Genomic DNA, 20998 nt, shown 5'->3' on the forward strand with positions numbered 1-20998 from the left:
CACAGACCAAAAGACATGCCAGAAATGTAGGCAGCTCCTCAGGACACTGGGGCCATCCCCACTCTAGCTCCCAGAGCCCCACAAGGACAGACACTGGCACAAGTGGGTGAGGCTGCCCCAAGGGCAGACAGGTTTATTGAAGCCACAGCCAGGTGATCAACGGTTAGACTTGGCCACACGTTCCAGCTCATCCTTCTTCTTGATAGCATAGGAATTGGAAGAGCCCTGCAAGGAGATAGATGGTTAATTCTGAATGTTGGAGAAGCCTCCCCTTGAAATGGCTGCCACCCCAGTGTCTACTCACCTTGGCTGCATTGATGAGCTCATCTGCTAGGCACTCAGCAATAGTCTTGATGTTCCGGAAGGCGGCCTCACGGGCACCTGTGCACAGCAGCCAAATGGCCTAGGGAACACAGGTCAGCTAAGCCTGGGGACAGGGGATGCCCCCAAACTAGATAGGGCCGGTGTCCTCCAGTACCCTGTGCCCCTAACAAAGACTGGATATCCTATTACCATCCACTGGCCCAATGACACAGGACAACATAGGAGGACAAATCCGATCAGAATAAGGGCCACAAAACCGAGGGTAGACACAGAAGCTGAAGCTGGGTCCCTGATTACAGATTTAAGACCTGCCACTGTAGGGAAATCCAATGCAGTGTGTGCTCTTGACCTGGACCCTTGATTGAAAATGGACAACTATAAAGGGTATACTGGGGACAGCTTCAGTGACGGAACATGAGATAATTTTATCGCTGTTAAATACCTTGAGTGATGGGCGGGGACAGAATATCCTTGTTCTTAGGAGATATCCAATGAAGTCTTAAGGGGAAAATGGTTAGAATGCCTACAACTAATCCTCAAAAGGTCTGCATAAAAAAAAAATACATACCCACACACTGTATGTAAAAATATACAATCAAATGAAACTGTGCCTCAGGCAAATGTTGCTCAGGAGAGGGGCCAGAACCAGAATCTCTCCTGAACATGATGGAAATGCAGGAAGGCTTCCTGGAGGAAAGGACACTCCAGGTAAAACACAACAGGCAGGATAAACTGTCCCTTGTCCTAGTTTCTGCTGCAAGCAGACCCACACCAGGGCCCAGTGGCTATTCCTGCCCATTCATGTGTGTGCTAAAAAGCCTCAGGCCTACCTGATTCACACGGCGTAGGGGGGACACATCGACAGCCTGACGCCTCACTGTTCCAGCTCGCCCAATGCGGGTTGAGTCTTCCCGGGGACCACTGTTAATAATGGCATTCACCAGGACCTGCAGGGGGTTCTAGGAGAAGGCAGCCATGAACCTAACATCCAGTTCACATCCCTCCCCATCTCCTTATACCTAAAACCCAGTGGACCCTGGCATACACAGCACAGAGCAGCTACTGGCTTTAGGGTATACTAAAGACATTCTGTGCCTCATCAGGTCTCAGAGCCCTACCTCACCAGTGAGCAGATGGATGATCTCGAAGGCATGCTTGACAATGCGCACAGTCATGAGCTTCTTGCCATTGTTACGGCCATGCATCATCATTGAGTTGGTCAGGCGCTCCACAATGGGGCACTGTGCCTTACGGAAGCGCTTGGCTGCATAGCGGCCTGCACTGTGGGGCAGGTACTTGGCATACTTCTCCTTCACTGCAATGTAGTCCTGGGGCAGCAGGGAGAGGGGATGGAGGACCATGATCAGGAGCAGGATGGCCAGAAACCAGAAGGAATGAGCACCCACTCTGGATAGCCCCATCCACCTGTGGTTGCTTGACTGTGAGGGCCCTGCCTGCCACAAAAAAAGTAATATCCTAACAAGTGAATATCAAGTCAGTAAAAAGAGCACTTCCTTTATAATGGGAGGGAGAGCCATGGAGAACCACAACCATAGCTCAGAATCTCAGCTTTAAGTGTTCCTCAAACTCTACACTATGGACATTTTAAATCAGGTAACTCGGGATCCCGGAGTGGCTCAGTGGGTTTAGTGCCTGCCTTTGGCCCAGGGCGTGATCCTGGAGTCCCAGGATCCAGTCTCATGTCGGGCTCCCTGCATGGAGCCTGCTTCTCCTTCTGCCTGTGCCTGTGCCTCTCTCGCTCTCTGTCTCTCTCATGGATAAATAAAATCTTAAAAAAAAAAAAAAAAAAAAAAAAATCAATCAATCAGGTAACTTGCTGTCCCGTACACTGTAGAATGTTTAGCAGCATCCATTATGCTAGTAGCAGCCCTCAGTTTTATTTTATTTTTAATTTTTATTTATTTATTCATGAGAGACACAGAGAGAGAGGCAGAGATGGAGGCAGAGGGAGAAGCAGGCTCCATGCAGGGAGCCTGATGTGGGACTCAATCCCGGGTCTCCAGGATCACGACCTGAGCCAAAGGCAGATGCTTCAACCGCTGAGCCACCCAGGCATCCCAGGCCTCAGTTTTAGCGCCCCAAAACTGTATCCAGACATTGCCAAGTATCACCTAAGAGGGGTGAGGGAAATCACTCCAGAGAACCACGGTTCTAGAAGAATTTTCCAATAACCCTTCCTATATATACATTATTTCCCTAGAAAATGCCAAAATGTTATGGGGGTGTTGGAATCAGAGAAACTACATGTATATGAAGAGGACTACTGTCAACTGTTCCACTGTGAAATACACCCAGACGTCATTCTATCACTTAACACGAGAGGCCCCCCACACAACATATTTCTAAAACACAAGGAACAACAGAAAAAGAACACAATTCTGATATTAGAATGACAGCCCGGGGTCTACCCTGGAGAGAACCACCTGCACAAATAGGCAAGTAGATAAGTCTCCATGCAGGGCTTTACACCAGGCAGGAAAAACCACAAACACCAAATGTCTTGGCAGGGTTTGGTTAAACTGTCCAGCTCTGCGGTAGAGCCTTGAACATCTTCCAAGATAAGAGAATTCTGGCACAATGTTGACTTCTGCTTCCCCAGACCCTAAGAGAGCACTAAGGAAAAATGAAAAAAAAATTTTTTTACACTTTTAAAAGGTTGCACACAAAAAAACTAAGGACACAAACACATATGTGAGAGAGACTATACGTGATTTACGAAGTCTAAAATATTCACCACCTGGCCCTTCTAAGTTTGTGGACGTTGCTGAACAAAGCCATGAAGGAAACAGATCTACAAAATATCCAGGGTAAAAAGCAAGACTGAATCTTCCACTAGGCATAGTGCCTTGACCCCACGGTATGTTTATTTTTATTTTTTAGAAATAGAGGCTTTAAAAAAAAAAAAAGATTGTATTTATTTATTCATGAGAGATAGAGAGAGGCAGAGACACAGGCAGAGGGAGGAGAAGCAGGCTCAAGGCAGGGACCCTAATGCGGGAATCGATCCTGGGACTCCAGGATCATGCCCTGGGCCAAAGGCAGGTGCTAAACAGCTGAGCCATCCAGGGATCCCCCACGGTGTGTTTACAGACAACAAAAAATGTCCTAATTTCTTTTAAAATGAAAAACAAAAACAAAAACAAAAAAAAACAACCAAAAAAAAAAAAAAAGACAAAAAGACGGGCACCTGTGTGGCTCAGTGTTTGAGCGTCTGCCTTTAGCTCAGGTCGTGATCCTGGGGTCCTAGGATCGAGTCCCACATCAGACTTCCCTCTGCCTATGTTTCTCTCTCATGAATAAACAAAATCTTAAAAAAAAAAAAAAAAAAAAGGGAAAACTCTATCCAATCCAAACTTTGTCTTTATACCAATGCAACCACAAATGTAATTTCTTTTTTTTTTTTTAAGATTTTTATTTATTTATTCATGACAGAGAGAGAGGCAGACACAGGCAGTGGGAGAAGCAGGCTCCAGGCAGGGAGCCTGACGTGGGAATCCCGAGTCTCCAGGATCACACCCCAGGCCGAAGGCAGTGCTAAACCGCTGGGCCACTGGGGCTGCCCCTATTTATTTCTTTTTAATGAAGGGCCCATTAAAGTCCTAATGAGGCCCAGTGTAAAACACTTAACTAGGGATTATGATAAACTGGGAGGACTTCCACAGATTCCTGATTTCAAAACCTATTAAAAAGCTACAGTAAATCAAGACTGTGGTACTGACTTAAGGATAGCTTTATAGACCAATAGAAAAGAATTCAGAGTCCAGACATAAATCCACGTATCTATGCTCAACTTATTTTCAACAAGGATCCCAAGACATTCAATAGGGGAAATATTAATTTCAATAGTGGTGTTGAGATACATTTATACAATGTATAAAAGATTTGAGTTAGATAGCTTATAGCCAAAAAAAAAAAAAAAAAAAAAAAAAAAAAAAAAAAAAAAAAAAAAAAATAGATAGCTTATAGCCTACATTTGCTAACTAAAATGCACAAAACTCCAAAAACAAAAACCAAATAGGGCTGGGGCAACTGGATCTCCACATGCAAAAGAATGATCCAAAACAGCAGCAACAAACGACAACAACAAAAAAACAAAATCGGGGCACCTGGGAGGCTCAGTTGGTTAAGCGTGCAACTCTTGGGTTCAGATCAAGTCAAGATCTCGTGGGTTGTGGGACCAAGCCCCAAGTCGGACTTCTCTCCCACAGGGAAGTCTGCTTGGAAACTCTCTTTCTGCCCACCCCACCCCCATTCTCTCTCAAATAAATAAATCTTAACAAAAACAAACAACAACAAACACAGAGAAGAAACAGAACATGCACCCAAAAACCCCGTGAGATGTGATGTTACCACTGAGAAAAGAACCACCTTGTGTAGCAACTAATGAGCCAATCACAAGGAAGAAATGGACTGGTGGGTGCTACAAGTTCCAAGTGACCTCCCCTGAAAGATTTCATGTGTCCCCAAACCCCTAACTGGGGAGCACAACCACCACACTCCCCCCTCACCTGCAAAGAAATGTCATTGATCTGAACATCATCAGTGCTCCATTTCCCAAAGAGCTTGATGTCAGGGGTCTCCGCCACTGCTGGTGCAGCTGTCTCCCACTCGGTCATCCTAGGAACACAAATTGTCAGAGCCCAGATAAACCCCAACTGTGAGGCTGGCCCACGCGCTGTAAACTAGGAAATTATGTGGAACCAAGAAAGGCTGTAAACATCTGGGTCCATCTATCTTAGTCCTAGAAAAACCACTTAATGTAAGCAAGAAGCACGTCTTTTTCAGCAAGGACCCCGAGGACCAACGTCTGGCAGGCCCGGGTCAACTGCTGCGGCAGGGACCAGATCTCGAAAGGAGATGCCAAATACCCCGACACTGCATCCGCCTCAAATCAAATCCCAGTCATGACATTAACGAAGAGCCGGGCTTTAGACTCTGCTTCCTCTTGAATAAAATGGAAACGCTAACCTGCCATCAAGGACCACTACGCGAATCAAGGCAAAGGCTATGGTGCGTTTCCGACTCCAAGGAGATACTACTCAAGAGAAAAGCGCGTACAGGCCAGAGTGCATCAACTATCTAGGAATAACGGAAACTTCCTATATCGACGCACGATTGCAGGAACCAAACCGGTATTCTCGAGCCCCGCTGTGGGGCAAAGCTACAGGGGTGGCGGGGCACCAAGAAAAGCCTAACTTTCCGGCGCCTTCGCGTCCCTCAGCGCATTTTCCGGAGAAACAGGAAGCCCCCGAAGGGAAGCCCCGGGCCTCGGGGGTCCCTCATGGCTCCCCAGAAGATCCTGAATCACTCCTCGGATCCCGACCCAGCGACAGCCTCACCTGAAAGCGCAGCCGGGCCGTCACAATCGAACCGCGTGCACCACGCGCCGCCGTGGCACAGACAGGAAGAGACCGCGAATCGCGGGCGGAAGCTTTTAACTAGGGTGAAAACTTCCGGGTCAGTGGGGACGACCCGTGTGCAAAAAGACATGATATAGTCAAGGACCAATCCGGAACAAGAATGTAAAGGCGCCCTCTGGACCAAACGGAAGACGTAAATCCCCTGCGCATGCGTACTTGCAGAAGTGTGCCCACAAGCGTGCCTGGCGGACGTTCTGATTTCAGTCCTTGCCCCGGTCTTGGGGGGGCCCGTGCACAGGCGCAGAGATCTCCTTGAAGCCAAGGCCTCCATGTCTAATGAGGGCAGTAGTCAGGCTCTTGCTGTGCATCCCGTCGGGCCGCCCCACCTGCCGCGGATTTCCAGTAAGGTCGCCAGTTCGGCACCCTCTCATTCCTCGTCCAGGTCACCGCCGCTTCGTAGGCATGCGCGCGCTGCAGGCCCGGGGGTGAGGAGAGGCCTGGTGGTCAGGAACTGCCCTCCGCTGGTCCTGGCCCCACGTGCATGCTCGGGTCGGCCTCTCCCACACTCGCTCGCTTGGGGTTTTGCGGGCCTGAGCCGCCCATAGAGGGAGCCCATTCCGGCTTGACTTCCCTTCATCACGTGCCAGGGTATTCCCATCATCTCTCTACGACCCCTACAGCTCCTGCCTCCTCTCCTCGCGTGCGGTCGGAGGTTGGGAAGGAGCTCTGGACGTGGGGCCAGGGCTGTGCACACAGGCGGATTAGGGGGACGGCCTCCACTCTATTTGATGCATCTGGGTCCTCTTGTTGATGCTGAGGTCACTGGGTGAGTGCAGGGGGTCGACATTGGTGGCGGGTGCTGCGGCCACGTTGTAGCCCCACCCATTGGCCAGGTGGCTAGTTTGTGCCTGAAGCTTCATTCACCCTGTTTGTCGCCTCCTAAACCTAGACCCTGGAGTCTAGCTGGGCAGTGAACTACGTCCTGGTGGGCTTTCCAGAGGCAGCGACCCTGTGGCTGCTCAGCCATGCGGGCTGGCAGGAGGGTAATGCGCCGGCATCTGGTAGGGTTTTTCTCCAGGGCTGCATAGGGATCCTCACCTTCTGATACCTACCTATGCCTCCAAGGGGTTGCTCCCCCTAACCAGATCCCAGGGGGACCCAGCCAGTTGACTTAAGCCGCCCTCTACATCCCCAGTGACCACCCCCCCTTGCCACTCTCTGAAGACTCATGGTAGGTGCTCAGCAGCTGCATTGTTTGTTTACTAATTGACTGATATTAAGGGCTAGCCCCTGCCCCTACCCCAATTTCAGGAGTGTTTCAGAGCAGAGACTCTGGGTCCCCTTGGACTGTTAGTCGTAGCTCATGCCACTGTTCAGGACACAGCCTGAAGCTGGCTTGAGCAGAGAGTTAGAACCTAGGTTGCCATGGGGGCACAGGAACTGCATCTGGGTAGGGAGGCCCCAGCCCCTGCAACTTGTGGCCTTTATCCCTGCACTCTGCCTTGGTATGTGAAAACGGCAGCCTTGGACCTCCCATTGGGGTTTGTGGGAGGATAGGGAGGGGACAAGTGGGCTCCTCCCTGGTCCTGCAGGAGGTCTCTGGAAAGGTGCTTGCTGGAGGAAAGCAGAGAAGCTGAGCGGGGCAAAGGCACTAGTTACCCTCACACTCAGCAGGATCCAAAGGCAGGCTCCTAACCCTGCCTCTTTCTCTTCAAAAGCTGAGAGCATCCCACCCCACCCCCCACCCCCGAACCTCAGTTTCCCCCTTCAGCATAGAAATGACAGCAGAATCAGGGGTGCCTAGCTGGCTCAGTTGGTAGAACATGTAACTCTAGATCTTAGGGTCATGAATTTGAGCCCCATGTTGGGCATGTTGCCTACTAAAAAAAAAAAAAAAAGGTAAACGACTCAGGGCCAATTTGGATCCTGTGCCCTGGGCTACTTGACAGACTACTGGGCTCCTGTCACTTGGTAATAGGCTTTTTTTTTTTTTTTTTTTTTTGGTTTATTATTTTAGAGAGAGAGAGTATGAGCAAGTGAGGGGAGGGGCAGAGGGAGAGAGAGAGAGAGACTCAAGCAGACCCCCTGCTGAGTGGGGAGCCAGATGTAGGGCTTGCTCTCAGGACCGTGAGATCATGACCTGAGCCAAAATCAAGAGTCTGCCACTACCTGACTGAGCTGCCCAGGAGCCCCAGATAATAGACCTCTTTATAGATCTTGGTAAAGTGATCTGCTGTGCACTAGAGAGCAGGAGTAAAATCCCATAGTGTGAGGTGGAGGAGATCACTTTGCATAGCTAAATTCACATACCTCTTGCCAGGCATGGGGTGGTCTACGGTCCCCATCTCCAGGACACAGTGGAGGATATCTGAAGCCTGAACCCAGAGGTCTATGGATGTTGGCGCTGTGTTCTTCAGCCTGAAGGTGGAAAGTCTCTGCAGAGGCCACCCTCACTTCCTGGTGCATCATTTCTACTCTGAGCTGACAAGCCCTGACCATCTCTTCTGCCCTCTGTGTCACACTGCTCTATGAAGGTAAACTGGCTTATTACCTGCTGTATCCCCAGCTGCAAGCACTGAGTCTGGCACACAGTATGTGCCCATGAGTAACTTGAATAAATGATGGATGGATAGGCCAGTCGACCCTAGTCCCTCATACACTCACTGCTCCCACTCTGGGCTTCAGGCAGACAGAGTGGCTGGGCCTCCGTCCACTCCCTCCACACCAATTCCAGAGCCATGAATTTTAGTCCTATTCAGAAGACCTCCTTACCTTGGTCTGCCCCTCTTCTGGCTACCTCCTAGTTGAGGTCAGCGTGGGGAAGCCCCTCCCTGACTCCAGGCTCGCAGGTGGGCATTAGGAGTCTAGGAATCCAATCTTACTCTTGAAAGCAACTATATGAGATGGATGCCCCCATTTTATAGATAGTCATGGAGGCCCAGAGAGGAACAACAGACATCTTAATTGCTTCTCCAATTTCTACAGTGCTGTCCATCTGTTCCCTTCTCCCATGGCTCCTTGGCAGACAGGAAGTTGATTTTTCCCACTGGCTAGGGCCTACCACTGTCCTGGCCACCGACCAGCATCTGTAGAGCTGGGCTTACAAGGGTGGGTGGCTTGGCTGGGGAACTTGTTACAAGAGTGGGAATTCTAGACTTTAAGGCAGGGACAGGTGCCTGAGCCAGTCCACCTGTTGGGTGGGCTAGCCCAAGCTCTTTGCCTAGTTTCAGTTTGCTCAGCTGTAAATTAGAACCACATATTCAGGGTGGCTCTGTGTAATTGTAGGTGGGGATGAGGCAACAGGGCAGAATGTATAGGGCTGGGATGATAATACTGGATCAGATCCTGACCTGTCCCCTCACTTGGGGCACTTAGGAGTAAAGAATAGAGGAGATGAGGTACTAGGTTGGATTTGAGAACCTTGGAACAGAGTCTTATTTTTTAATATTTTATTTATTTATTCATGAGAGACCCAGAGAGAGGTATAGACACAGGCAGAGACAGAGGGAGGCTCCATGCAGGCAGCCCCACTTGGGACCTGATCCTAGGTCCCAAGGATCACGCCCGGAGGTGGGCACCAAACCGCTGAGCCACCCAGGCATCCTGGAACAGTCTTAATAGAGGTCTCATGGACTTTGAAGAAGGTTAAACCTTATTGTTTGGAGATCCAAATTTCCAGAATTAGGGGGTGTATCAACACAAATGAACAAAACTCTTGAAAAATGTTAAAGAGAGAAGAGTTTTATTTGAGCCCAAGTTAGGACAGGTGCCCGGGATACACAATCTTCACAAAGGAGAGTGCTCCAGGGAAGGAAAACTGTGTAGAGTTATATATTTTTATACATAGTTACAAATCATCAGGGATGCTTGGGTGGCTCAGGGGTTGAGCACCTGCCTTCATGACCAGGGCGTGATCCTGGAGTCCCGGGATCAAGTCCCGCATTGGGCTCCCTGCATGGAGCCTGCTTCTCTCTCTTCTTCTGTCTCTGCCTTTCTCTCTCCGTGTCCCATGAGCAAATAAATAAAATCTTTAAAAAATAAAATAGCATCACTGTGAAGGACATTCCAGAAAGTTACAGACTTTATTTTCGCCTTCCACTATGTGCAAGTCTGTATGGCTTTAATCTTATGGGAACTACAGAGATTTTTTTGTTTTTATCTTTATGTTTGGAATGCTCTCCTTTTTTTTTTTTTTTTTTTCTTTTAATGAAGCAGACATACAATGTGTGCTCAAGAACAGAAATAGGGGGATCCCTGGGTGGCGCAGCGGTTTAGCGCCTGCCTTTGGCCCAGGGCGCGATCCTGGAGACCCGGGATCGAATCCCACGTCGGGCTCCTGGTGCATGGAGCCTGCTTCTCCCTCTGCCTATGTCTCTGCCTCTCTCTCTCTTTCTCTGTGTGTGACTATCATTAAAAAAAAAAAAAAAAAAAGAACAGAAATAGGGGCACCTAGGTGGCTCAGTGGTTGAGCATCTGCCTTTGGCTCAGGGTGTGATCCCAGGGTTCTGGGATCCAGCCCTGCATTGGGCTCCTCGCAGGGAGCCTGCTCTCCCTCTGCCTATGTCTCTGCCTCTCTGTCTGTGTCTCTCATGAATAAATAAAATCTAAGAAAAAAGAACAGAAATAGACCCCAGGTTTTGAGGTTTTGTGGAGTCATTTTGATCTTGGTAAATGTTAAAGTATAGCTGCCCTGGGAGCCCTGTGAAGGTTGAAAATTTCCATTATCAGTTGCAGGATATCAAATTTTGGAGACCAGATGTATGAATTCAGAACAGTTTCAACACAGGGATTGTGGTGGCAGCAATGTGAGGGTGCAAGGCACAAAGTGGGGGTAGAAATCGAGACCTGGACTTGAGGAGGGGGAATTTGAGGCTTTAAGTAGAAGAGAAACAGGGACCCTTATGGGGGTGGGGTGGGGAAAGGGACCCAGAGGCGGGAAATACTGAACAACTGGACACAAATATGGGTAAATTGAGACGCAAACATTAGAGAAGAAGCAGACATCAGGATATGGCGAACTAGGATCCCTGGGTGGCACAGCGGTTTGGCGCCTGCCTTTGGCCCAGGGCGTGATCCTGGAGACCCGGGATCGAGTCCCACATCGGGCTCCCTGCATGGAGCCTGCTTCTCCCTCTGCCTGTGTCTCTGCCGCGCTCTCGATCTCTCTTTGTGTCTGTCATTAATGAATAAATAAAATCTTAAAAAAAAAAAAAGAAAAGCTGGGGGAACACCCAGGGCAGATAGGAGGTCACTGCCAAGAACACTGGGGCAGATGCAGGGTGGGGTTGGAGACAGGCTCCAAGGAACCCTTGGCCGAGCTCAGCCTCGAGTCTCACATCCATGACTGGAAGGTCATCTAGATACAGGTGGAGTAGTTTTCAGGAGCAAGCTTGGAGCAGGACAAGAGAGGCAGGGAGACTCCGCCGTAGTCTGCAGCTTCCACCTGCTGTGTCTGATGCAGGGAGGCACGTTTTTGTCACGTTTTATATCGGCAGAGGAAGCCACCCGTGGGAGCAGGGTGTCTGGGGACAGTCTGGAGATGCCCTGTACACATAGGTAATGGGTGATCCTTGATCACCTGTGAGATCAGGGTTTCTTTCTGCTAGGTGGGAGTTGCTGCTTTGTCTTGGGACCACCCTGTCTTACCTGATCCTCTGCACTGAGCAGTCATCTGGTCGCATCACAGGGGATCAGGAGAGCCACCACACATAAATCCATTCATCCTATGAAGGGTGCTGGACCAGTCTCTACTAATTTTCTGTGGCTGTTGGAACAAATTGCTACCAACCAGGTAGTTTAAAACAGAAATGTATTCTCAGTTCTAGAAGCCAGAAGTTTGAAATAAGACATCAGCAGGGCTCCAGTCTCTGAAAGCCCTGAGGCAGAAAGCATCCCATGCAACTGTTCTAGCTTCTGGTGGTTTCAAATGTAACTCGGGTTGTGGCTGCATCACTCCAATCTTGGCCTCCACCTCGTCTCTCTTTCTCTCAGAAGGATTCTTGTTATTGGGTTTAGGGCCCACGCAGGGAATTCAAGATGATCCCATCTCAAGATCCTTAACTACACCTGCAAATATCCTTTCCCAATCAAGGTCACCATCACAGATTCTGGGGGTTAGGATATAGATGTATCTTTTGGGAATGTGGGCACCATTCAATCCACTACAGCTTCCTTCAGTGGAACCTGCCCAGTCCTAGGTGACCTCACATTCCAGGCCACCCATCCTCTGGTTTGACCATTTGTTACACAGTGATTGTTCTGGGTTGACCAGGGTGCCCCAGATGGATTTTCCCACCCTAGTGGGTCGTTGACCTCGATCCCTGCGGTTCCAGGCGGTTATGCTAGGTGCTGGCCTGCGGCCTTGCTCTGGCCACCAGCTGTTGTGCAAGCCAGGGTATGAGGCCAGCAACCATGACCCTACAGGGGCAGCATTTACTGGAAGCCATGGGGCAAAGCCATGGCAGACACCCAGGCCCCATTGTTCCTCACACCTGGAGCATAGCAACCTGGTATCATGCCAGATGTGTGTCCAGCTTCCTACCAAGAGTTTTCTTTTTGAGATGAGTGGATTAATAGACATTTGGTTGAAGAGAAGTCTGGGTCTGGGGGAGAATGCTGTTAACATAGAGGTTAAGCCTCTGATGTGAAAACTCTGCTTGTGTAAAGTCAGCTTGAGCATGTGGTAAAAGTCAATATTTTATTTTTACCTAGAAATTTTGGAAACCTTGATGTTCTCATTACAAAAGTGTTGTTAAACACACACACACACACACACACACACACACACCTCCCATGCATTACTATCCCCGTGGCTGGGGCTCAGATGACATCCTGGATGCTTCAGGGCAGACTGTCCCAGGCTCTTCTACAGCAGACACCTGGGCACACCAAAAGCAGGAATACTGTGCCATGGGTGCATTCTTTTTTTTTTTTTTTTTTTGAGATATAGTTCATATTAAAAAAATGAGCCATTTAGAAGTGTATAATTAAGGTTCCTTCTTATTATGATTTTTAGACTTTAATATATTTACTATGTTTTGCAACCATTGTCTAATTCCAAAACATTTTCAGCGCCCCAACATGAAATTGCATATTCATTAAGCAGTTACTCTCTGTTCTTCCATCCCTCAGCCCCTGGCAATCACTAATCTATCCTTTGTCTCAATGGATTTGCCTATTCTAGATTTTTCACATAAATGGAATTCTGCAACATGATCTTTTTGTGTCTGACTTCTTTCACTGAGCATAATGTTTTCTGAGGTCCATCCATGTATCAGTATTTCATTCCATTTTATTGCTGAGTAATATTCCCTTGTATGGATAGACTACATTTTGTTTATCCATTCATCAGTTGATGGATGAATGAGGGTTTTTTTCTACCTTTTGGCTGTTATGGAAAAGGCCATAATGAACATCTATGTGCAAGTTTTTGCTTGACTGTTTTCATTTCTCTTGGATAGAGAGTGGAATTGCTTTCATGTGGTAATGCCATGCTTAACCTTTTGGGGTACTGCCAGGCTCCTTTCCACAGAAGTTGGTTGCATCATTTTCTATCCCCACTAGCTGTGTGGGAGTGCATTGTGCAATTGCCTTTTTCCTGCCAGGTCTTCTAGCCTGTCTGTCATCATTAGGACAAAGTCTGATTGTTGAGAGTTAGGTAGAAGAAGCTAATCAGTCCACCTGCAGAGGGTCTGTGCAATACAACAGTTTTGCCAGTCCCAGTGTACAAGAGACACTTTTTGAAACTTGGTCGTCCAGCTTGTCTATTTTATTTGCACAGCAAGCTTCACATTCTAGAAAAAGTGCATCCCTTGGCCTTTCCTAGGTGGGGCCCGTTAGGACTCTGCAAGAGTCATGGCAACTGAGCCCGGGTCCATCAACCCTGGGCATGGTGTTCATTGCAGGTTAGATTCATATCCATCTACTGTTATGGTGGAGCCCACAGCTGTTTGCTCCCCGGTTAGCCTGTGTCATTCCCTACCCCTGTTTTTGGAGAGCTGCAGTTAGTATCTCAAGCCAGAAACACAATAACAGTATACAGTTGTGGACACTTCCCACCTGGAAAGAATATCCTTGGATGACACAGGTGTTTGGGAAAGAGATGTGTCCCTCATATCCTCCTGCTGGCTTACATAGTGATGCATCACTCTAGAGGGCCCCATGGATAGTCTGGCACTAGGGTACAACATGCCATTGTTTATTGTCACACACATGTCCTCGTGCTTGCTTGAAGTCCCTCTCTCTAGGGGCTCTGAGCACCTCTGAGTCTTGAGCTCTACATGGCTAAACTGTCAGATGGAGAAACAAAGGCACAAAGTGAGGAAGGTGTTGGATTTCCAAAGTATTAGCCCCCCTCAGTGCCACATATGGGAGAGAGAGCCAGCAAGGATCAATACCCTTATGGGCCTGAATGTGGCCTCATGGAATCTCAATCAACCCAGATGCTAAGTGGCTTTAAGGTGCAAATGGAGAAAGGTGGCCTCATCTGCCCTGGGTTGAAGGCCTGGAAGTTACAGGAGGGTTGGCAGTTATCACATGTGACTGGAGTGAGGACTGTTTGAGAAACTTCAGGTCACAGTGTGGTTCTGTCCTTCTTGCCACCTTTGTTTCTTTAGAGAATTCCCCAGATTCTTTACTCAATATGTGACCAGACAAACCACCCTTAATGTGGGCCCTTCAGCTTTCCACGTTCCAACAAGCAGCCTCCTGAAGAGCAGAGCACTAGTGGCCAAGCTGCTTTTGTGACCCCTCAGGATCTGTGAAACGTGTTCAACTCTGCAATTTCACCTTTAACCAATTCAGTATGTCTAATTTTCACTCCCCAAACATTTTCCTCCAAAGCACTAACCAGCAACCAATTTCTGCCGTTGTGGTTGTCCTGTCTGAGGGCCAAATAATCAGCATCCTGAAAAGAACCACACCCAGTTGCTCTGATGTGTCTTTGGCTGAAAACTTGTAGAGAGACTTGATTAAATGCTTCCTGATTGGGATCCCTGGGTGGCGCAGCGGTTTGGCGCCTGCCTTTGGCCCAGGGCGCGATCCTGGAGACCCGGGATCGAGTCCCACGTCGGGCTCCCGGTGCATGGAGCCTGCTTCTCCCTCTGCCTGTGTCTCTCTGCCTCTCTCTCTCTGTGACTATCATGAATAAATAAATAAAATCTTTAAAAAAAAAAAAAAATGCTTCCTGATTCTTTTTAATTCCTAGTCATGTTATTTCAAGCCACCGGTGCCCCTGGGCACCTACTTGTTAGAAACTTGCAAAAATGGCAGAAAAGCGGCAGTGGGTCAAGCAAGAATGGGTGAAAACTGTTTCGCTAAATAGACTCAAATATCTGGAACTTTTTTTTTTTTTTTAAGAGGCAGAAAGGCGGGGAGGCACATGGGGGAGAGAGAATCCTAAGCAGGCTTCACACCCAGTGCAGAGCCCCACACAGGACTCAGTCTCAAAACCCTGAGATCATCACCTGAGCTGAAACAAAGGATCAGATGCTTAACTGACTGAGCCACCCAGGTGCCCAAAATTTCTGGAACATTTGGTGAAGGAATATCTGCCTTCCACAGAAAAAACAGAGCAAAAGGACAAGAATCTGAGCCCTCCTGCTCAGCAAAGTGTTGAGTTACTGTGGTCACATATTTATATCCCAAAGGCTGTGCTGGGCAGGTCCATATTTGTTCTGGAAGGAACAAGAACATAGGAAGGATTCTCATTCTTACCATGGGCTCTTTAATAGGTCAGTCATCTATTAGTGACTGTCATTGATCAGTAACTTAATAGCATGCAAGTCCTTTCTGTATTTGTACCCATGAGGTGGGCCTTCTTTGCCTGACCCCTCCATGTATGTTTGCTGCACATCAGTCACCCTGCCTACTCTACAGGTTTTAGCTATGCCCTGCCAATGGGACTGTCCAGAGCCAAATGGGACTGTCCTGAGCTGCTTGTGTGTCCTTCAAGATTGCAGAGTAAACATTCTTTTTTTTTTTAATATGTTTTTTATTTATTCATGAGAGACACACAGAGAGAGGCAGAGACACAGGCAGAGGGAGAGGTAGGCTCCCCCCAGGGAGTCCAGTGCAGGACTTGATCCCACAACCCTGGGACCATGACCCAAGTCGAAGGCAGACACTCAACCACTGAGCCACCCAGATGCCCTGCAGGCTAAACATTCAGTTTTGTTTCACCTCAATGGCATCTTGATTCATACTGTGTTTTCCCAGTAAACCATACGAAGAACTCAGAAAAAGCCACTGTGATAGGCAGAATAATACCCCTCACCATCCCTAAAAGATGTGCATGTCCTAGTCCCTAGAACCTGTGAATATGTTACTTCACACAGCCGAAGGGACTATGAGGTACGATAGTGGATCTTGATATGGAAGATTATACTGGATTATTTATGGTTTGCCAAATGTAATCACAGTGTCTTTGTATAAGAAGAGGCAGGAGAGGGCAGCCCGGGTGGCTCAGCGGTTTAGTGCCTGACTTTTCCATGATCTTGGAGACCCGGGATCAAGTCCCATGTCAGATTCCCTGCATGGTGGAGCCTGCTTCTCCCTCTGCCTGTGTCTCTGCCCCTCTCTGTCTCTCATAAATAAATAAATAAAATCTAAAAAAAAAAAAAAAAAAAAAAGAAGAGGCAGGAGAGGCAGAGTCTGATGTTTCAATGCTGGCACTGAAGATGGAAGACGGCCATGAGACAAGGAAAATAGGTGGCATCTAGAAGCTGGAAAAGGCAGGCAGGCACCCTGCCTTTGAGCCTCCAGAAGGAAGCAACACTGCTGAAACCTTGCCTTAGGACTTCTGTCCAGATCTGTGAGATAATAAATTTCCATTGCCTTAAGCCACTAAATTTGTGGTAATTTGTTACAGCAGCAATAGAAAACTAACAGCCACAGTGGAATTTGGGAATAGTAATAGTAGGCAACAGGCCCTCTTGGTGTTGATTGTTGCTGGAATGATCAGGGCCCCCAAGGTCAGCTGTTTACGTCTGTCATACCCATTTTGTAGATGAGGCTGCCAGACCGTAGAGAACCAAGGTTAGGGATCCCTGGGTGGCGCAGCGGTTTGGCGCCTGCCTTTGGCCCAGGGCGCGATCCTGGAGACCCAGGATCGAATCCCGCATCGGGCTCCCGGTGCATGGAGCCTGCTTCTCCCTCTGCCTGTGTCTCTGCCTCTCTCTCTCTCTCTGTGTGACTATCATAAATAAATTAAAAAAAAAAAAAATTAAAAAAAAAAAAGAGAACCAAGGTTACTTGGTAGAAGTGAGGAGGGGCAGACCTGGTGTTCAGTTCTGCCAGATGAGCCCCATCTCACAACTCCTAGAAGACCTGGCTGATGGCAGGCAATGAGGCTGGGCCAGATCAAGGCAGGGAGTCAGAAGGGCATGCTGCCAGGAAGCTGGTGCTTGGGAGTGGAGAAGGGATTCTGGGGAGTGGGCAGCTGAGCAGTTAGTGTATGTCTTGCTCAAGGGAAGGGCTGCTGAGGTCCCAAACCAGGGATGATGGTGCTCCAACAACTGGTAAAAGAGGAGGGGTGATGCTCTCTGGGGCCTCAGTGACATCCTAGACTCTGGCAGAGGTCAGGAGTCAGGGCAGGAAGCTCCCGGGTTCTCACTGCCTGATGTCATTCCTTCTCTTCTTTCCTGGGCTATGGAAAGCTGGGGCAACTCCATCAGTCCTGGGGTCATCATTCTTTGGCAGTTCTCCCCACCCCCCTCCTGAGAACTGCCAACCTCCGTTTCTCCTCTGCTCTTCCAGATCCTACAGCCAGGACACTGTGTTGGGGGCTGGCCCCAGGAATGGAGGCTTGGGCCCAGAACTCCAGGCAGGGAGGCATTCCCAAGGCAGATCTCCAGGGAGCCAAGAGGGGCCAGGAGGAAAGGCCCAAGATGGAACTAAGGCCCCTGGCAGAGGACCCAGCCAAGAGATACCACTCTCAGGAGGGAGACCTACATGAAAGGACAGCAGGTGGCAAGACAGGTGATCCTGGAGCTGGGGCCTTGGTGTGAGCCCCAGTCCAGGGACCCTCCAGAGTGCAGGAGCAGGACCCCTGGTACAAGAGCCATATGGCCCGGCCTCCTGTCAGGACCCTGACCTAGTCACTCCCCAGGGGCCACATGCTGGGGAGGACCCCTGTTGGTGCCCGGTTGGTGCCAAAGCCTCCAGTCATAACTGCTGCCTGGTGCAGCATCACAGAACATCTCCTAAGGAGAAGTCCCTGGTGTGTGATCACTGTGAAGGCCAGGTGTTGCTCTGGTGCTGCCCCAGGACCCAGCTGTGGGAGAGCCACACAAAGGATGGGTCATGTGGATGGCACACAGGCACCCAGACCTTCCCAAAGAGCCTGCACATGACCCTCCTTCAGCAGAACCCCTTGGAGGAGCTACCCCAGGCCTGCAATTGCAGTGAGGAAGACTTTCCCTGGAGGGCCCTGCTGGCCCGGCAGGAAATGATGCAGATGGCAGAGGAGCCCCACCTGTGTGGCCAGTGTGGAAAGCGCTTTGGCTACAACAAGCAGCAGCAGGTAGCCGAAGGCCCCTTAATGTGTCCTCACTGTGGCCAGGCCTCGGGTCCTGGTGGCAGTGCCCGGGACCCCCCGGCCCAGCGGCTCTACGTCTGTGACCAGTGTGGCAAGGCCTTCACGCGTACCTCAAGCCTGCTGCAGCATGAGCGCATCCACACGGGTGAGCGACCCTATGAGTGTGCTGAGTGTGGCAAGGCCTTTGTGCGCTGCTCGGGTCTCTACCGCCACCAAAAGACACACCCGGCCAAGCGCCACCGCCTCAACCTGCCCCTGGCACAGAGGTCCTTCCTCTTTGGGTGCCCGCCCTTTGGGGACTGCAGCGAGGGGACTCAGGGCCCTCCAAAGGTGTCGGCGGGGGAGAAGCCATACGAGTGCGCTGAGTGCGCCAAGGCCTTTGGCCTGTTCTCCCACCTCGTAGAGCACCAGCGCGTTCACACGGGCGAGAAACCCTATGCGTGCCCAGAGTGTGGCAAGGCCTTCAACCAGCGCTCAAACCTGAGCCGGCACCAGCGAACGCACAGCAGCGCCAAGCCCTACGCCTGCCCACTGTGCGAGAAAGCCTTCAAGGGCCGCTCGGGCCTGGTGCAGCACCAGCGCGCGCACACCGGCGAGCGGCCATATGGCTGCCCCGAGTGCGGCAAGACCTTCCGGGGCTGCTCCGAGCTGCGCCAGCACGAGCGCCTGCATTCGGGCGAGAAGCCCTTCATCTGCCGTGACTGCGGCAAGGCCTTCGTGCGCAATTGCAGTCTGGTACGCCACCAGCGCACACACACGGGCGAGCGACCCTACACCTGCGGCGAGTGCGGCCGAGCCTTCAGCCAGCGCTCCAACCTCAAGGAGCATCAGAAGCGGCACGCGGCCTCCTGACCTCGCATGGCTCCGGGCTCTGGGGGCTGTTCTCCCAGACACCTGGGCCACGGTTGTAGTCTTTCTTAAATCTCACTTGGTACTCACTGTATCTGCAGGTTTCCCCGACTCGAGTTTTATGTGGCCCTTTCAAGTGGGTGCATAATAATGGGTTTTGGTGAAGCGCTAATAAACACAGGGATGGAGCACTGATGTGACCCAGATGCTTCGTGGGCTATCAGGAGTCCTGCTCTGCCTCCCGCAGTGGGCTGGGAAGTGGGGAAGCAGAGATGTGGGGAGTGACTCCCCGGAGTCACAGTCAGAAAATGGTAGAGGTAACATCTGAACCCAGGGCCTCCCATTGCACCTTCCTAGGGGGCTTCATTAACCCTTGGTAGCCTCTGGGTGTTTGCACACCTTTTAGTGTAACTTGGCCCTGTCTCTCGTCTGGCCTCCCTGGGCCTCTGGAGAGGGACTCTGCATACTTCATGACCCTCCTGGGGCCGATGGCCATGGGCTTCGTGGGTAGGGCCTCTGCCCTGCCCCTGGGTTGCTTCTAGTCACTGGAGAAGGCTCCTGTTGGAAGGAGGAGGGATTCCCTGGCAGCCTTGGCCTTGTTTGTGATTGCAGGTGGGGACTTCATTGTGCTATGTCAAGGCAAGGTGGTCCAGTCAGTGCTCCTCATCTGTCAGAGGACTCCAAGCTGGATGCCATCTCCTGCTACCTGGAAGAATCAAGGAGGGGACCCAGATGTGTGGCCACAATTCCTCATGGCCACCACATAAGAGGGAGTCCACCAGAGGCTTAGAGCAAGCAACATGTTCTTTCAGAGCAGTATATATAGTTATGTACATATGTGATTCCAGTTTCCTCCCCACTCCATCCTCCATACTAGTTCCAAAATGATACTCCCACAGCTCTGCACTTTAGGGTGAGCTTACTATATGCCAGGCACTGCGCTGGGCACTCTACCCTTAATCACCCCCTTTGATCCTTGCCCTAACTGGGAGAGGAGGGACAGTTCTTGGCCTGTATCAAAGAGCCCCAGAGAGGCCACGTAGCCCAGCCAGAGTTCTGGGAGGGAGGGCAGAGCTGGCTTATCTTTGAGTCCTTAAGGGCCTGGGCACAGTGTACTTCCAAAATGTTCCCAGGTATGGGAAGTGCTCAAAGTTCTAAGCTCAAGCAGCCACAGAGAAAGGGGGCAGCCTAGAAAACCAGCCTCAGCGGCCCCAAGGGAGTCCACCCGGAAAGAGACTTACCATATAGTATCGTTCACCCTCAATGGCTCCCACAAAGACCCAGGTCCTGGGTCCTTTAATCCTTTAATCCAGGATTCACCCACTGAGGGCTTAAATCCTGCTCTGGAATATCTATCCTTCTTGAGGGACGCCCAGCCTGTCTTCCAGCCAGGTGGTCTCCTTGAAGCCTTCCCCAGTCTTAGGTGAGGGAGAAGAGTCCCTGCCCTGGCCTCACAGGGTAAGACCCAGTCACTCAGTACTCTTTCCACAGAAATCCTCAGAATCACAGCTCTCCTGGCTGCTTCACATTCCACCCTGGGAGAGGAGCTAAAAGTTGCAAAGTTGATATTCACTAATCTCTTTGCAAGTCCTGCAAAAATGAAAACACATACCCCTATGGTTCTATTCTCAGTATTTTGAAGGTCCATTTTAACTTCTTTTATACTAGTAAACATCGCAGAGTCATGCTGGACAGATACCCTGGGTAGCTCAAGGAAGACTGCAGCTGCCACCCACCCATTGGAGAGCTCATACCAGAAAGACAGCAGTTCCATGTGGCAAGTATGGGAAGCTGTTCAGTAGACGTTGAGAGTCTCCTTCCTCTCACGTGGCCAATATGGGGACCTCAGGCAAAAATGAATTTTTAATTAATTAATTTATTTTTTACTGTCCACACAGAATTTACTCTG

General features: G+C 50.0%; 3 protein-coding genes across 7 annotated transcripts in view; 1 reads left to right on the forward strand and 2 right to left on the reverse strand.

Annotated features, from left to right (window-relative positions):
- Positions 1-107: 107 nt before the first annotated feature.
- Positions 108-5843, reverse strand: RPS5 (ribosomal protein S5). Of its 2 annotated transcripts, none has more exons than XM_072821068.1 (6): positions 5685-5843; positions 4854-4962; positions 1443-1652; positions 1155-1283; positions 305-403; positions 108-225 (listed from the first exon to the last, which is right to left on the reverse strand). In XM_072821068.1, exons 2-6 carry the CDS (start codon positions 4959-4961, stop codon positions 157-159), a joined length of 615 nt encoding a protein of 204 aa, XP_072677169.1. In that variant the 5' UTR covers position 4962; positions 5685-5843; the 3' UTR covers positions 108-156. The 2 variants fall into 2 exon arrangements, with proteins under 2 accessions (XP_072677169.1, XP_072677237.1); XM_072821136.1 differs by lacking the exon at positions 5685-5843 and adding an exon at positions 5314-5588.
- ZNF837 (zinc finger protein 837) lies at positions 5750-19282 on the forward strand. Its single transcript, XM_072813655.1, is given in 4 exon segments — positions 5750-6107; positions 8026-8239; positions 17460-17696; positions 17699-19282. Coding segments are annotated over 2 exon segments (1590 nt in total). The 5' UTR covers positions 5750-6107; positions 8026-8239; positions 17460-17500; the 3' UTR covers positions 19093-19282.
- Positions 13461-20998, reverse strand: part of ZSCAN22 (zinc finger and SCAN domain containing 22) — a 49839-nt gene continuing 42301 nt past the window's right edge. Inside the window, exons 4-5 of one of the 4 annotated variants that reach the window (XR_012026931.1) lie at positions 20844-20933; positions 13461-19795 (exon numbers count right to left, since the gene is read on the reverse strand). The gene's annotated coding sequence lies outside the window, so the exon portion shown is untranslated. Of the gene's footprint in view, positions 20934-20998 lie in introns of all 4 variants that reach the window. The other 3 variants (XR_012026732.1, XR_012026659.1, XR_012026618.1) reach the window with 3 other exon arrangements.

This window comes from Canis lupus, chromosome 1 (genome assembly GCF_048164855.1).
Source record: "Canis lupus baileyi chromosome 1, mCanLup2.hap1, whole genome shotgun sequence".
In the NCBI taxonomy this organism is placed as follows: Eukaryota; Metazoa; Chordata; class Mammalia; order Carnivora; family Canidae; genus Canis; species Canis lupus.

Excerpts from the sequence above, each read along its gene's own strand:
- RPS5 (XM_072821068.1), bottom strand. The coding sequence starts at position 4,961 with ATGACCGAGTGGGAGACAGCTGCACCAGCAGTGGCGGAGACCCCTGAC. Across the intron at positions 404-1,154 it reads CCCTACGCCGTGTGAATCAG|GCCATTTGGCTGCTGTGCAC; the intron begins GTAGGCCTGAGG and ends TGTGTTCCCTAG. Across the intron at positions 226-304 it reads AGCTCATCAATGCAGCCAAG|GGCTCTTCCAATTCCTATGC; the intron begins GTGAGTAGACAC and ends ATCTCCTTGCAG.